General features: G+C 30.6%; 2 protein-coding genes across 5 annotated transcripts; both read right to left on the bottom strand.

Moving 5' to 3' along the window:
* Nucleotides 1-3,221: 3,221 nt before the first annotated feature.
* On the bottom strand, nt 3,222-4,441 carry LOC137823969 (ethylene-responsive transcription factor 3-like). Its single transcript, XM_068629372.1, has one exon. It carries the CDS (start codon nt 4,188-4,190, stop codon nt 3,576-3,578), a length of 615 nt encoding a protein of 204 aa, XP_068485473.1. The 5' UTR covers nt 4,191-4,441; the 3' UTR covers nt 3,222-3,575.
* A 7,342-nt stretch (nt 4,442-11,783) lies between these two features.
* On the bottom strand, nt 11,784-16,313 carry LOC137824365 (zinc finger CCCH domain-containing protein 3-like). Of its 4 annotated transcripts, none has more exons than XM_068629994.1 (7): nt 15,676-16,313; nt 15,089-15,255; nt 14,835-14,888; nt 13,909-14,025; nt 13,507-13,797; nt 12,621-12,872; nt 11,784-12,321 (listed from the first exon to the last, which is right to left on the bottom strand). In XM_068629994.1, the coding sequence occupies exons 1-7, from the start codon at nt 15,755-15,757 to the stop codon at nt 12,004-12,006; spliced, it is 1,281 nt and encodes a 426-aa protein (XP_068486095.1). In that variant the 5' UTR covers nt 15,758-16,313; the 3' UTR covers nt 11,784-12,003. The 4 variants fall into 4 exon arrangements, with proteins under 4 accessions (XP_068486095.1, XP_068486096.1, XP_068486094.1 ...); XM_068629995.1 differs by having other exon boundaries at nt 15,089-15,258; nt 15,694-16,196; XM_068629993.1 differs by having other exon boundaries at nt 15,089-15,258; nt 15,676-16,168.
* Between the last annotated feature and the right edge of the window lie 359 nt (nt 16,314-16,672).

Raw genomic sequence — 16,672 nt, 5'->3', positions numbered from 1 at the left:
CTAATCTATAGTTGATTTTTGTTCTTTTATCATTATTAGTAGATATTTTTTAATGATCACATGACTAAGGTTTGTTATATGGTCCCTTAATTTTTAAAATATTTAATTCAAATAAAATGTATTTATATTTGTACCTATAAATATTACACATTTCAGGATGTTACAATTTTATGTATAGTCTTTTAGGAATAATCACATAGTTATTACAAAGTTTTTTTTTCATTTGCGTATTGTATTTGAATAACAGTAGTTGTATCATAATTTTATATCATTTTCTGTTAAATCTTATAAAAACTAATAGCAATAATAAAATATAAATTTTTCATACTTTAATATATTCTAAAAATGATATTAAATTCATATAAACTTTCAATCTAATTTTGAAAATAAAATAGGATTCAATTAAAAGTAATTGAGTGATGTAACACTTTTTTAAAAATTGAATAACAATAATAATAAATTTATCATTTTTTTTTAATATTTTAGTATGTTTTAGAAACTATACATTAGTCTATCTCTTTCTCTCTCTCTATATATATATAGAGGAGAAGACATTAATTTATTTTATTATTAATCTAAATTTTTGTATATCGCTATGACGTAAATTTTCAACTTAATAGTGAGTTTTGAGTAACAGAGATGTAATTTGAATTCTCCTCGTAAGTATTATATGCGAAGGGGGAGATAATTTGAACTGTTAATAACTTTTAATTGAATCATACTTTACTTTTTAAAACTTATTATTAGATTGGAAGTTTTGTATCTCATACATTTTGTATATAAATTATTTGTTGTGTTATTTCTATAGATTAAATAAAGTATATTAAAATAGAAATCATTGATAATTTTACTATTTTTTCAATTTTTTAAAAAATTAATATGAATAATTAAATGGTTAGATCTATGATTTCACTTTCTATACAAAATTATTGATAAAACAATATTTATTAAAATTTAATTCAATCTCTCCCATATACTAACCTTTTTATTTTTGATTTCTCCTTGGAAGAGAATGCTATGAAAATCATTTTCCAGTAAAAAGACATCAAACCATGTTGTCCATAAATAATTAGGGTACAAAGATGCTTTCTTTATCTTTGTTGAATGAGATATGTGCCCTTAGGTTTACTGTTTCTAGGGTTTGGTATACCTCCATTTACATTCACTTAATGCCCTTTATCACAACTACACCAGCGTTTAATTTGTAATCTTCTCAATGATTTGTCTAATCCATCCTTAATTACAATAATTGTCAAACGTTGTTTTATACCCATTTTTGTTAAATTCTAAACACAGATAAGGTTTCTTCAAATCTGTTTTACCAAAAGCGATTACTTTCTGAAATTAATTTTAACTAAATTCGAAACAACTTTTCAGTTTCACAACATATGGAAATAGAATAATGTTTGGTGCACTTCAACACCTAATTCTTTACCTCACATCTATTGATCTCTATTTTTAGGAAGCTGAATCTAAGTACATAAAATTAAAGTATTATTTTAATTCATGCAAATATGCTTCCTTTCCTTAATACTTTAGCATTAAGCTTCTTTTTTCTCTCTTTACTTTCCAGATTTTCTTAGTGCTATTTTATTCATAAAGGGTAAATTTTGTTCCATCATCTTGTTTTTTTATTGTAAATAATATGCTTATTTGTTAAAGAACTATTATTCACGAGGACGTTAAAGGATATTCGTTTATACAATCATTACAAATTGGATTCTTCTGCTTATAATAACAGAAAAAGATAACGATATCCATATCAACAGAGAAAAATCACATTCGTTCGTATCTTTTATATGTTCAAAAAATGTTAATAAAACACATGTTTTTTCATATTTGGAAGAAAGCAGATATTCCCAATGTTCCTTCTACTCTATTAAAAAAATTAACATCATGGCTTTAAAATATGTTAACCACTCATTTTCGGTAACATCGGCCCTAATAACCGGAGAAGAATAGTGATAAAAGTATGACTTTATGCTATTATTGATAAATATTATACGCAGCAAATAGCACAGTATCTACTTTCTGTTCTGAAATCAATCATCTCCGGAGAAACTTATTTCAAAACAAAAGCCAGAAAATTCTTCTTGTGCACAACACACTTTCATTTGTCTTATCAATAGGACTGTGGAGTTTATGGGAATCCCATGCAGAAAAAGTTTGGCATTCAAACCATGTCATGGGGTTTTATGGTGTCCACTGAAGCCAGATACTAGATGAAATGAAATATGACTCATCTTCCCTAATTAATCATGGAGGATGGTAGCGTCCCCAACCACCACATGTGTGTTCATTCTATTCTATTACACAAACTAAGATAACCAAGTTCAATACATTTTTTAAAACTGAAAAATGATCATCCAAAATCGTGAGGAGAAAAATGATCTTTCAGACATGTGAAAACCTAAATTTGTGGCCTTCGGGCATTAAACATGCAAGGCCCCTGCTAATCATTATAACATATCAAATACAAGACCTAATTTTCCGACATCTTAAAGTAAATGTCTCTACCCTTAGATGTACTAGTCCTATTCACTTCTACTTTTACACAATTTCTCCAAACTATTGTTTGATTATCGTAACAAAAAAGAGGTATTTATAAGAGTAAGATGTTTTTTGGGTTTCACAAACTATCCTAAAAACAATACTTGATAAAAATGTGATATGTTGTTTCTAATCCCAACATCTTAAAAGAAACACACGGTTTTAGTATTTGATAAATGATCAAAAACTAAATTCACGTCGCCTGTATATCACTCACTTTTGAGAAATGTTTACACAAAAACATGTTAAAATTTTACACGAACTTAAATCAAATCTTGAGATAGTGCGAAGGATAAAAAACATAATTTTCTCTATTTTAAGAAAGCCCTTGGTCAAACAAAAAGTTACAAAAGTAATACGAAACTAGCAATGAACACACCCTACATATCAGATCCATATCATCGTCATCAACTACGTTACGGTCTCCAAAGCAATGATATTGGTAATTATATTTCAAACCCTTGCAAGTAACATCAAAGATTTCTTGAAAAAATCCAGATTCTTGAACGATTTTTTTCTCATCACAAAGAACAATAATTAGGATAAAACAAAACTGCATATGAATTCAACACCCTACTCACTGTTGCACACTCAAAACCCAATCCCAATGCAATGATAGAATGCAGATTAAGCAAGATGATGACGAAGAAGCAAGCAAGGACAGTGTGTAATTGATTAGAATGTAATTTATTCTATGATCTGATTGCCATAATTTTTGTACAAAAAAAAAAAGAAAAAGAGTAAGTTCTAATTGGGGTAAGGTAAGGTAAGAAGCAGATCCATGAAGAAAGCATAAGCACCAACCAGTATTCAGATCAGGTCCAATGCTATGACACAGGATCCAAATAACTTACAACAACACAGCCACAACCACCACCACACAAACCTCCATCCCACCATGCCTATAATATTACTCTACAACACCACAACAATCTAACAACTCGTAAACATTAATTAATTAAAGGACATCGATCGAACAACAAGAAGAAGATGAGGAGGAGGAGGAAGATTATACCGATCCGTCATCAGAGGCAGAGTACGGTGGCCGGGATGTCATCGTCGGCGCCGGGCGGCGGGAGGTTGAGATCAAAGGGGAGCGGTTGCCGGAACGAGGAGGTGAGGACGCAGTCCTCGTCCTCAACGACGGAGGAAGAGTCGCAATCGCTGTGGCAATCGTCGAGAGGAGGGATAACAACAGGGCTAACGACGGGCTTGCGAGGGTGGAGAGTGGAGGAGGAAGGAACCCTAGGCCCGCTGAAGGACTCGACCGTGCTGCTCATGCCGCTGGTGGTGGGCCGGTTCACCTGGACCGGGTCGAACTTGGAGAGCCCGTGGGCCTGGTATAGCGGAATCTGCGAGTGCGAGTGGTCTGTCTCGGGGTTGGGGAAAGGAAAATTGGTCTTCGCTTTGGGCCCGCGGAAGGATCGGGCCGCGGCGTCGTAGGCCCGCGCGGCATCCTCTGCGGAATCGAAGGTGCCGAGCCAGACGCGCTGTTTTTTCCACGGATCTCTTATCTCCGCCGCGAATCGCCCCCAGGGGCGCTTCCTGACTCCACGGAAGCGCGTCTCCTTGGGCGGAGGGTGGTGGTCCGCCGAGGGATGGACGGCGGCGACAGCGGCGGTGGGTCTCCCTCGGCGCATGTTTTACCGGAATAGTTTGGTTGAAGAAGATGGTTGGATCGAGAAGCAAGAGAGCAGCAATTTGTTAATCTGTTTTGTTCTCCATTTCTTTTCCTTTCTCGTTTAGGTTTGTTTGGGGTGGCATGATCCTCCTTTGCTCCAATAGATTCATTATACTCCTCTCACCTTAAATCTCCTTTTTACCCTTTTGTCCTTCTCTGTGCTCTTTGGGGCTCTCTGCCCCTTATGTGATTATTGTGTTAGGTCTTTGCTTCTCCTAATTATTCTTGTTATTCGCACCAAAGCGCAATGCCCAACCACCACTCTCTCTCTCTCTCTCTGCAACCAACCGTTTCCACTTCCTTATTACTTTCTTTTTCTTTTCTCATATCTAATCCATTCAAATTTACTTCATTCATTCTAAATACTATCCTTATTGCATACTTAAAGCTTCCCAAAATCTATGAATGCTTTTAATTATACTCTGTCTCTTCTTCACTAATGGAACTCTAAATCACCATTTACAAAACTATACTACATATAAATACATGCTATAACAAGTAAAACTCTATCAACTACTGCACCTTCATTTCAAAATCAAAATATCAAGATTATTAGTTTCAAATGCATGTATAATCTTATGAAAATTGTAGATACAATCATTTCCCTTCATAAAATCTGGGGAGAAACACTCACCTAAAATGTTTAAATTATTTAAAGCTTCAAATTTTTTAGTTGAAGTTGGAAGAATTTGAGCTACATTTTCATACATTTACACCGTGATTTAAAAATAGTACTGCGGAACCACATTCATGCGTAGGCGCAAAAACTTACATTTAAAATTAAATTAAATACTTCATACAACAAGAATTGTATATATTTATGACAAATGTTATACTTCCTTGTGATTTTTGTATAAGCCATTTTCATAAAAGAATACTGTAGTTAATAAAAAATTAATCATAAAAGATAATTATTTTGGTAATTTTTTATTTTCACTTGATTTTTGTCTATTTTGTTTTAGAAGTAAGATCGCCAAAATTTTATAGTAAGAAAAAATTGATTTTAATTGAATGCATTAAATTTTGCTAATTTCTCAATATTTTTTATAAAATGTTTAATTGATAAAATAAAAAGTGCTTGTCATAATAATCTAACTAAAATTCATTCGTTAATTAAATTAAAGCATTTTAATATTATTAAATGAAGTAATGTAAATAAAATTTACTTATATTTAAATATAAAAAAGGTTTGATTTTCTTTATAAATGAGAACAGATGAAGTAGATTTTAATTAATTTCAAACAATTCAGAAAATGCATCTCAGACATTTTCCTTTGGTATATTTCTAAAAATATGAGGGAGTTAATTGAATATATATACATTCCGTCTTGTGACATATGTGTTAACCAAATAATAATGCTTTGCACATTTTCTATCATACAAGGAAAAGATATCAATAGAGAAAACAAAAGGTGTACTTAACAATATAAATAATATAATGGATATAAATAATATATATATATATAATTTTTTTTCACTCTAAAAATAAAAATAACAAACCAAGAAAACCCAACAAATATATGAAAAAGAATATTGATTTTACTAACCTAAATTTAGAACAGATATTTTATTTTCATAATTCTAATTCCCTTACCACTCATTAATATTAAAGATATGAATGAAAAAAAAAAAATAGTCTACTAAAAAACTAAAATAGTAGATGTTGAAATTTATTTTGTTCCCCATATATGATAATTAATATTGTATGTAATAAAAAATATTTTGTTCGTCTTAAAAGCATCTCTGCCTATCCAACAATACAAAAAATAACTACTTTTATAAAACCCTTATATTAGAGTAAGGATTACAAGTAGGTATTATAAATAATATGAAATGGTGAGATCCACAAAAAAAAATATATATATAATAATATTTTTATTATTTTTTATTTTATAGGTTAAAATTTATTATTAACTTGAAAGATGAGCACTACTTTTTTTTCTTAGCATTTATCTTTACCTTTATTCAATTGACCACTACATACATCTTATAAATACCTTGAATTAATCTTTAACCTTTCCTCTTCAACTTCTTCCATAACTCTCATACCAACAAGTGTTAATGAAACCTAATACAAACTCTGAAATTGAATTGAAAAGTAGGGATAAAACTCTATGTTCTTTCATATGCATAATTTGATTAATATACTTATTATTCTTTTAATAAGTTACAAAATCTTTAATCTAATAAGTTTCTCATTAAAATAATTAAAATGAGTTAAAAATTAAAAAGACAAAAACAAGTAAGATTTTTCACAAGTATCTCTTATATCTTAGTACGGAATAAGAGATATATAATTGTTTCACTCACTCTAATGGAACAAATAGAGAGAATAGATAAATGAAAGCATATTGAAAACAAATATTTCGTTTTCTTTAAATCCACAATCTTTTTAATTAGAGATGTTTATCTTGTTTTCTTTATATTTTTTTCTTAAAAAGTTATTTTATTTTCATTTTTTCCTTTTATTTCCTTCAATAATGGTCCTAGCTATAATAGAAGACCAATTATGTGGTTGAGTTTTATTGGAATGAAGTTGTCATGTTTAGGACGTTACTATAATACTTAATGTATTATCAAGACAAGATGGTTAAGTGCAGTCAAATTTGACTCGTGACACTACAAATTGTTATGGTTCAAACTTAAAAAATATTGGATAAAATAGTATAAAGTTCTAATATTTTGGATGCAGTTCTTTATTTAATAGCTTTTATACGACATATTGTTTGATATAATACATCTGTAAACAATATTTATTCTTAAATTATTTCACGATATCTATAAAATTTAATGGCTTTATATGCACCTTTTGTTAATTAAATTATAAAAATAAATTTTTTAAATTCTTATGTTCTTTGAATAATATAATTTGAAATGTATAAAAAATTATAGATAATACCGTCCCATCATTCTTAACTTAGGTATTATGGGAATTATGCCTACTGAGTATTGTGCGTAAAAAATGTGATGTTAAGTTTAAAGTAGGGTGAATTATATTATCACGAATAACTTTGATTCAATTAACTAATAAAAACAAGTTTTATACCATTATAATATGTAATATTAATGATTCTATAAAAAATGTTTTGAATACTTATAAAGTGAGAGTTAAAAAAATCAACAAGAAATACTCAGTTGTATTTGTTGGAAATCTCACATCGATTAGAAATTAAAGTCTTTCATGGTATATAAGTAGATGCAAGCCGGGTTTATGAGATTGAGTTAGGCTTAAAGTTCACATCGTAATAACTTGACAATTATAATCAAACATTATTACAAAACAATAATTAAACAAAACATGAATAATATCATTTGAAAAATAACTAAGCAAAACTAAGAAGTGAAGGTAATCAACTTTCTGAACTCTAAAGATTAATAGTTTATTTCAAAGATTACAAACTTAATTAAACATTTTTTTTAATCTCAAGTAAGTGTCTTTTTTAGTTGAAAAAATATTTGGATTATCTCTTAAAATAATTATTGAATTTTGTAAAGAATTGTGAGAGTTATGTAAATTTATAATTGATAGTTTTTAATTCATAAAAACTAGTTTAATTGATCAAAAGAGGACTAAGAATAAAGATTTTAGGGTTAATCAAAATACAGAAATATTTTTGTGATTACTGCAATATAACTGTTACCTATACTCAATGTGATCTAATAGACGTCAATTATAAAAGAAATCGTCGCCTAACTTGTTAAGCATTAATTACACTCCTCCAAGTAAAAGTTAAGTTTGGAGCATATTTTAAATCTAAGTTAATACTTTAACAAAAAAATCAAATGATAAAATATATAGATGATTTTTCATCTAAACAAATTCTTCATCGAATTTTTTTATTTTATTTTTTTGTTTCATTATGATTTCAGTTTCATCAAGAACTCTTTTTTCAAAGATTGAATCAATTTGTTTTATACATATGTATATATTAACAAGATATTATAAAATATTATTTTATGTCAATTTGAGAATGGTTGACAACAAAGATTTGTGTAGTGAAGTGAGCAAACTTAATATTTGATTAAAACTTTGTGATTAGTTGGTGTAACTAATTTGAAGTACGCAGTTTAATCTTTTATACATTCCATAGTAACTTAAATGTTTAATATTATTTGCAATTATTACATTGAAACTTCAAGGTTGTATATCTAAGAAGGCAAGTAGGTTGATGATGGAGGATGTAATATGACATTATGTATATGTTCATACATAGGAAAAAGTTTCTTTAACACCATGAACAATGAAAAACATATATTTTACAAACACTTATATTAATAATATTTTTAATTAAAAAATAAAATAAAAATGAATAAATATAATTTATTGAGATGTGAAAGGTATGTTTTTACTGTGTTAACAATGTCAACATATCAGCACCCTTATACATAACTAATGCATGGTGATATTTTCATGTTTTGGTACACGAATCTAAACATTCAAATTGGTATATAATTAATGTAACATATGAAAAAGTGTAAGATTGGTGAGATGTACTTATATTATAGTATTCTAATTAGTCATATTCATGAATATAATGAGTTTACAAATATAAAGACTACCTCAAGTTGGTCAAATGAAACATATATAAAATAAAGTAGTTATTATTAATGGTGTATTAAAACATACTAGGGACAACTACGACCATCAACATGACACTGATGAAGAAAATCGTGCAAGTGTTAATAAAGGTGTCAAGGTTAGAAGACTATAACCACAACTTAATCTAAATGTTAATGTGCTTAAAATGAGGTTGTATTTATGACGTTCAAGAAGGTTTATACAATTTGGCCAGTGCTCGTTGTCAAGGTTTTAAAAGGATTAATAAAAGATTTGATAATTTAAAAAAAAAACAATTATAAAAGTATAAGATGTTGTGCACTTAACATTTTCTATATACAATTCTCTACACTTTTTTGCTAGTTTGTTTTAACTTGGATTACTATAATTTTAATATTTTCTTACACTTTTATATTCTTTGATGACCACAAGGTTGATTTTATTTAAGTTTTACAATTATAATTAAGACATTGTTAATATATATGAATTAATGTCAATATTACATTTAACTAAGTGTTACTATTGTATAAATTATTCTTAGTTATTACATCTCATGAACAAAGTTTTTTAACTTTCAAGAGTGTTTTTTATTTGTATCAATGCATACAATTAATTACTTAATGTGATTCATGATTCAAAGGACAGTCAACATCATTATTTTCACTTATCATGACTACTTATCAACTTTCTATGTCATAATCATATTATTGAAACATTCATAAATTATAATATAAGCTTACTCAAAATTTACTAAAATGTTTATGTTTATGTTTTGAAAGATATAATATGTGGTGCTTACCATAAATTATGTTCTTATTTGTGCAAAAGTAACATCTAAATTATATTAACATTCTATTATATTTAGTCATTTTTATTGCCATGACAATGACACTACTTATCTAATTTAATTATTTCAAATTAATTGTAATCACTCAAATTTTTCACTCATTCTCATTTTTCTCAATTATTTTAAAATATACTATAAATTTCTCTATAAACATTATTTCCTAATGATAAATTTTATCATGAGTTATATTTTTCAGAAAATGTGAAGATTTTTAAAAGGGATTTTTACCGTCATACTTTTATTAAAGATGGGGAAAAAATTATGAATGTGAGGAAACAATAGTCTTTACCTAAACACCTAAGCTTGTTTTAGTTTTGGAGACTTTGCACAGTGTAAAAAAAAAGTGTATTTGGTATGCATATAGAATTTGAACACAAAATTTATAAACTCACTGAACACATAATTTCAGATCATGCAAGCATAATTTTGATGTTGATCTTAAAATCCTTCAAAAAAAAGTTAAAGACAATGTATCTAGCTTTAATATTTGTAGGTCACAATTCATTGTGACTCATGAGAATTATTATTCATTAAGTTTTGAAATCATAATCTCAATGTTCCAAATCAATTCTACTGAATATTGAAACGAGTAGGCAACTTGGTCCACGAGGTGCAGCCATCATGTTTTTATTCCCAAAGCAATCATTCCATTTTATTCGATAGTGGTGTGACATGAAAACGTAGAATCCTTTCTATTATTCTCTTCTGGAATATTCGCAAACATAATGTTGATGTATCCAACTTCAACCTGCTAAATTATAACTAGTAATCTGTGATTAATCGATGGTTAATTGTTACAATAAGTGATTAGTAGTTAAGTATGATTAATGATGAGTTAACAATTCATTGGCCTAACTCTTCCAACTTGAATGTACCATTGCTAATTGGGACATTGGTTGTCTTTTCCCACACTTTGTTTTGATTCATGGGAACATTCCTGTCTTTTTCTATTTCTTTTTCCAACCATGTTAATTATATTAATTGGATCAAATTTCACCCAATGGAACTTCATTTGGCTTATTATCATTTGTCTCATGTAGTAAAGGGGTGAGCTATCTCAGTGTAATTTGGAAAATCAACTTTAAAACTATATACACTGGTTTTAAAACATAATATATTATTTTGTAAGTGTCAGTTTCTTCTATTAAAAACAACTTTAAAGTATTGTTTTACATCCTTAAACTTGTTTTTGTATCATATAAAATTGAAAACTTCATCAACCTAAATTGTAAATTTGTTGTTTACTGTTACAGGAATCTTAAACAAAGTTTTAGAACATGATTTTTTAAACTAGTTCACTTCACTTGTCCTGGTGTAGACTTCAGATTTTGAAGACAAGATTTAAATAAATTTGTTCAGTCCAAAGGATTTGAACTCTGTGTTCAGTTTTCATTGCAGGCAAGGCCCATTATCAAATTCCAACTATAAATGTAGAAGACTAAAATTTATCATAATTCAACATTGAAAAATGAAATTGAAAGCTTTGATTTTTTTCAATTACAGACCTGTGTTGAAAAAAGTTTTGCCACACAAAAACTTGGCACAGGTGGTTCGAAAATCTCATGATCATGTAAGAAAATATCTTGTGTACTCAAACAAGATCATATCTTACTATTTAAGAAAAAGAGAATCTAAATCCATTAGAAAACCACCACCAATACCACCACCCCAGTGGGTAATGCATATGGATTCCGTATTCCCTTATTTGTCTTCTTCCTTTTTATTTTATTTTCTTTCCTTCTTTATTTTCTCCTTCAAATTGGTATTTAGAATTCTAACCATGTCACAGAAGAATTAAATCCTCCATGTGTACTTTTCCTAAATTACAAGATAAAAAGACAAAAATAAGTTTGACAGACCCTACTCACGTGATAAATAAGTCTTCTATAATTATTGTCTTTCTTGTTTATACTCACATCAGAGACATGAAAGACCCAAATGACCAAATCTGCTACAAAGCAGGCGACAATTATCTTCAACTTCCAAACTCCACATTTCCGTCTCTCTAAATTATTAATTGTTAGTTATGCAGGCCCTTAAAAAACGGGGTAAAAATTTGGTGACAAGTTTTTCATGCATTCCTGAGTTTTTCATTTTGCATTTTTAAGTGTTATACCAAACCAACCTCAACAAGGAGAGGCAAAAAATGAAGGGTCATAAACTTTCTACCTGCATTTTATTCACCACAAAAAATGCATTCCATTCCCCACAGGCTAGCGGTTGTCACAACAACCTCTGAACAACAAACTATCCAACTCGACAGAATTGCAGGTGAAAAGGGGGGAATAGATGGTATGTATGATATACTTCTCCTGAAAATGTGGGGAAAAATAAATTGTCCCAAAGAAAAATAAAACTTGAAGTAGTTTAGTCATGTAAAGGCTCCGAGGAGGCTGGGAAGGAATTTGGTGTAGTATCAGCTTGTTTGGATGAATCTTCTGTGCCAGCTTTTGCATCAGAGTGCTGAAGCTTGTTGTCACTTGATAATTTAGAAGGAGATGTCTCAGGTGATTGTACACTTGACAACCCTCTTTGGTTACTAATGAGAGGAGCATCAAGTGCAGATAGAGCAGGTGAGGTCAAGCCATAGTTCTGAGGGATAGTCAATACTGGATGATCAAATTTGCATGTTGGACCAAATTTGCACATTCCATAGATTCTGTAATAAGAGCATACAGCTTGCCCCTGCAGATAAACCAAGATTGGAATCAGGAATCTAAATACCAGAAAGCCGATTAAAACATGGATTGTGAAAATAATTTGTTAGGACATTAGGGAGGACAATATCAAGAAAATTGTTAAGCAATAAATAGTACATGCTCTGATTTTTTCTACTATCATGTCATGCAGTCACAAACTATTATGCTAGTTTGTTAACTTTTATAATAGTTACTTTACAAGTGATATCAAAAATTATTTTTGATGGTTGACAGTATTAAACATGTCGTTTAATGTAACTAGGCATCTGGAGAAGCTGAACTTACAGGTCTCACAGGAAGGCCAAGTGGATTTATTAATGATTGAGATACTCTTTCTTTTGGATGGTGGAACTTGCAATCAGATCCATATTTGCAGGTCCCAGTGCTCATAAAGTATCTACATTCTGGTTGATCAGGTCGATTTGGGAGAGCTGAATTTATGGCCTGCCCACCGAAAAGTGACTCCCCCAGATTCATGAAGTCATAAACAAGATTAGATCCAAGATAACCAGTAGGCATCGTTGGGTTCATACTTCCCTATTTTGAGAAACAAAGTCGCAGTCAAAAACAAAAGATTTTAATTCAATTTGCATAAAGTGCCGTTAATATGCTCCTTCTATGTATGGAGTAACCAAAACCCAACATCATTAATTATCATTAAAAGGCGAGATACTCCAAAGATTTCCTAAAGAACAAGCCACTTTTTGTTTCAGATATTAATAGGAATATAGATTCCAAATGTGCTTCACAATCACCAAAATAAAATAGATGGAAAGTGTAATGAATAACTATGTATTTATGTATCTAGACATATCGGTCAGACATTTGGAATTAAAACATGGTAATGCTAATTTACAATCCACTTGCATTTATATATCAATCATACAACAAAATTCAGGTGCCTTCAAGTAAATAGCTATTGCCTAATGCTTCATGCGGCAATCCAAAACTATTATTATGTGCGAGTAAATTTCAGTACGAGAGAGGAGATGTAATAGTATCGACTTCCATATTTTTTTCCATAACAATTAGCAAACGTAAATAACCCTTGCAATCATTCATGCAGAGAAACACTACCACACAGGTCGAATTCAACTACAGAATAACACAGTGAAAACAAAGGCCAGAGCAAATATATAGATAAACAGGACACTCAATATCCTTAACTAACCATGTAGTTGTTCCAGCTCTGCATGGGTATAATGCTTTGTGAAGAAGACAGAAAAGGAGGCACATAAGATTGAACACCTTGCCCAGATAAATATGACATTCTAGGTACTGCTGACCATGCAGGAAACCCTCCAGCATATGGCAAACCTGATGTAGGGATAATTGTTGTTGAGGTAGGAGAACCAGCCAAGGGATATGCTCCAAGGGAAGCATGCTGTGGATGGTGAAACTTGCATGCAACACCAAACTTACAAGACCCGGTTCTCATGTAATAGGGACATGATTTTTCTTCCTAAATGCAACAACAATAAAAAAATGTTGAAAGATTGCAATGGTTTCTTTTATCAACAAATGACCAGTAATCAATTATAAAAATGCTGAACGTGCAAAGGGATGAGCAAACCTGACGCATTGGAAGACCTAAAGTATTGAATGACACAGGAGCAGCACCACGCCTGTCCTTTGGATGGTGGTATTTACATGTTGATCCATACTTGCATGTCCCTGTCTTAAGAAAATACTGCAATGCACATCTCAAACAAGTTAGTCAAATTGAAAATCTCTGGAATGGTATAATAAATCTCCCATTGAAATTCTTCAGATTACACTAAGGTTCCTTAACCCGATATTTATAGTATAATAGATGTGTAACTTAAGTTCATATATTTTATTCCTTTCCTAGTTTAAGTATGCTACAGCTGGCATTAAATAAAATTTTGCCATCATAATGATATCTGATAAATAAGATCTATAGACAAAAACCAAATAATATGACCACTAAAAATCAAACAAATCATCAATAGAAAAAAAAATGGTAGACGTTACACTGACAGCATAACTACTCTATTTTTGTCCAGTTCATTAGGTATGCTACTGCAGTTTGACATTTTCTTTTCCATCATTTAATGATTTGTTATCAGTGAGCCAGTAATCAGTAGCTAAACATTTTAAACAGACCAGATCTATTATTAAAAGGGACCACAAAAAGGACAAATATAAATGCAAAAAAGTAAGTAAAGTTTCTGCCAGAGGAACATTGTAAAATATGAAACGCATAACTTTAGAATTTCTTATGGAGTTTTCTACAGACGCAAGATATTTTATTTTCATAACAAACAAACCTCAAACTTCGTTAGATTTCACTGTAGTGTTCTAATATAAAACGCATCCACAATCAGTTTCATATTGTGACTAATGAATCAACAACTATTCCAAAGCTTAAGTTGCTAGGTAAAGACGCAAGAATGGTTCTAAAACTACATCCCTAACAAATTCAACACAAGAAAAAGTTGCAAACAAATACATTTGAAGTCACCAAAATAAACATACCTCACAATCAGGTTGCCCGGTCCTCTGAGGGAGTTCTTCACCATAATGAGTACCCTGAACATCTAATTAAGTATGAGAAACTTCCCTTTGTTTGCATATGATAAAACTGAGAAGTAGATTGAAGATTTGCAATAGGAAATAAAAGATTACAATTATAGAAACTACATCCTTTGTCAAATGTTTGGCCAAAGGGGTCTCTTAATATATATTCATAAGACAAGGAATGAAAACGGAATAAAAGAAAGAACTCTTACAATTGAAATATGAGCAGGGTGATGGTAGCGACAGTTACTCCCGTAACCACACATTCCAGTTCTCAAATAATACAAGCAATCAGGTTCACCGGGTCGATCTGGATATTGGGTAGATTGAGCTGCAGCATCTCTATCCCAATTATCATTGATTTTCAAACGACGAATCGCTTCTAAGAAACAGATCAGTCAGGAATCAGGCAAAGTCTGCCCAAGCTCTCATTTAAACAAATTTAAGCAATAGCTAACATTTTCACCTCAAAAAGCATATAAATTATGTAAACCCACGCGTGATCAAGCATAATACCTTAGCTTAGGAAAGAAAACATGAAAAGAAAAACTAAACCATGTTTTGAAAAATCCCCAAAGGTCTCTCGCAATACATTGTGTGAATCATCAGAATTCTCCAAATCAGAAAAATCGTACCATAAAGAAAGCCACGATATGATAAATGAAACAAAATCGTTTTGTGAAGACAATCTAACACCTAACATTCCCTAGAGAAACAATACAAAGGCATGATGATTAAGCGATGATCAGGACCATTTAAAGCCGGAATCATGACAGAAAAACAAAGGAAAATGAATCACCAGAAAAATCTGCACCACCTTCAATGTTGTCACCAGAAGGTGTAGAATCAGCATTCCTGTGAACCTGTCTGTTTTCTGGCATCTGGTAGCGTTGAAATGATAACAAGAGACTCTTTTGGTTGTTCGATCAAACCCAGAAGACCCTTTTGAGCCTTTAAGAAGAAATCAGCGCACAACACTCTCAAATTAACTCACCCCACATGGTAAAATGATCATCAGGAGACAGTGAAAATTGACCAAAGACTGGAAACAAACAAAACTTTCCCCGGAAAAATAAAAAAATATATATATCAAAAGCAACACAAAACAAGGGTGCAAAGAGAGAATCAGAGGGAAAATTGAGAAGAATCAAATGTGAAATCGTAAAAAGAGATTTAGTAATATTCCAATTGGATGAAAGTTGGCGTCAAATTAGATTAGAGTTCCTGGTTGTGGTTCTGCAATCTACGGAACATTTTGGATCTTTGAATGTGAAACCCGACAAGTTAATAATAATAATGTTAATACAGTAATACTAAAGTAAGGTTCTTGCGCGCGTGTACGAACATTAAATTCTCTGTACCATATTACCCTCCACGTGGCACCTCCATAACACGTTTACGTGAACCAATATTTATTTCTTTCACTATGGCGCGTGCACTGCAACCACTACTACAAATTTGGATTCTTAACAAAATTTAATTAGCCTGAAAAAGTAGATGCCAATTATGGAATTCTCAAGTTTTTACCAACTCTTAATGTTATCTCAAATCTCCACATTTAACCACTTTAATTCTTTTCATAAATAGACCTCTCCATTTTTAGCTTCTCCTTCAACCACTGATAATCTTTTTTAACAGATAAACCTATATATACCATTTTTATATCATAATTTTCATATCTTAATTTGCCTATTTTTAATTTAATGGCCACAAAACTTTCTTCTGCAATGCTAATATTGTAAACGAAATAAATACTTTTTAAGTTAAAAATAAAATTTTAATACTATTATCTGATT

The sequence above is a fragment of the Phaseolus vulgaris genome, chromosome 8 (assembly GCF_000499845.2).
Source record: "Phaseolus vulgaris cultivar G19833 chromosome 8, P. vulgaris v2.0, whole genome shotgun sequence".
Taxonomy (NCBI): domain Eukaryota; kingdom Viridiplantae; phylum Streptophyta; class Magnoliopsida; order Fabales; family Fabaceae; genus Phaseolus; species Phaseolus vulgaris.
This window is presented reverse-complemented; position numbering and strand designations above follow the sequence as displayed.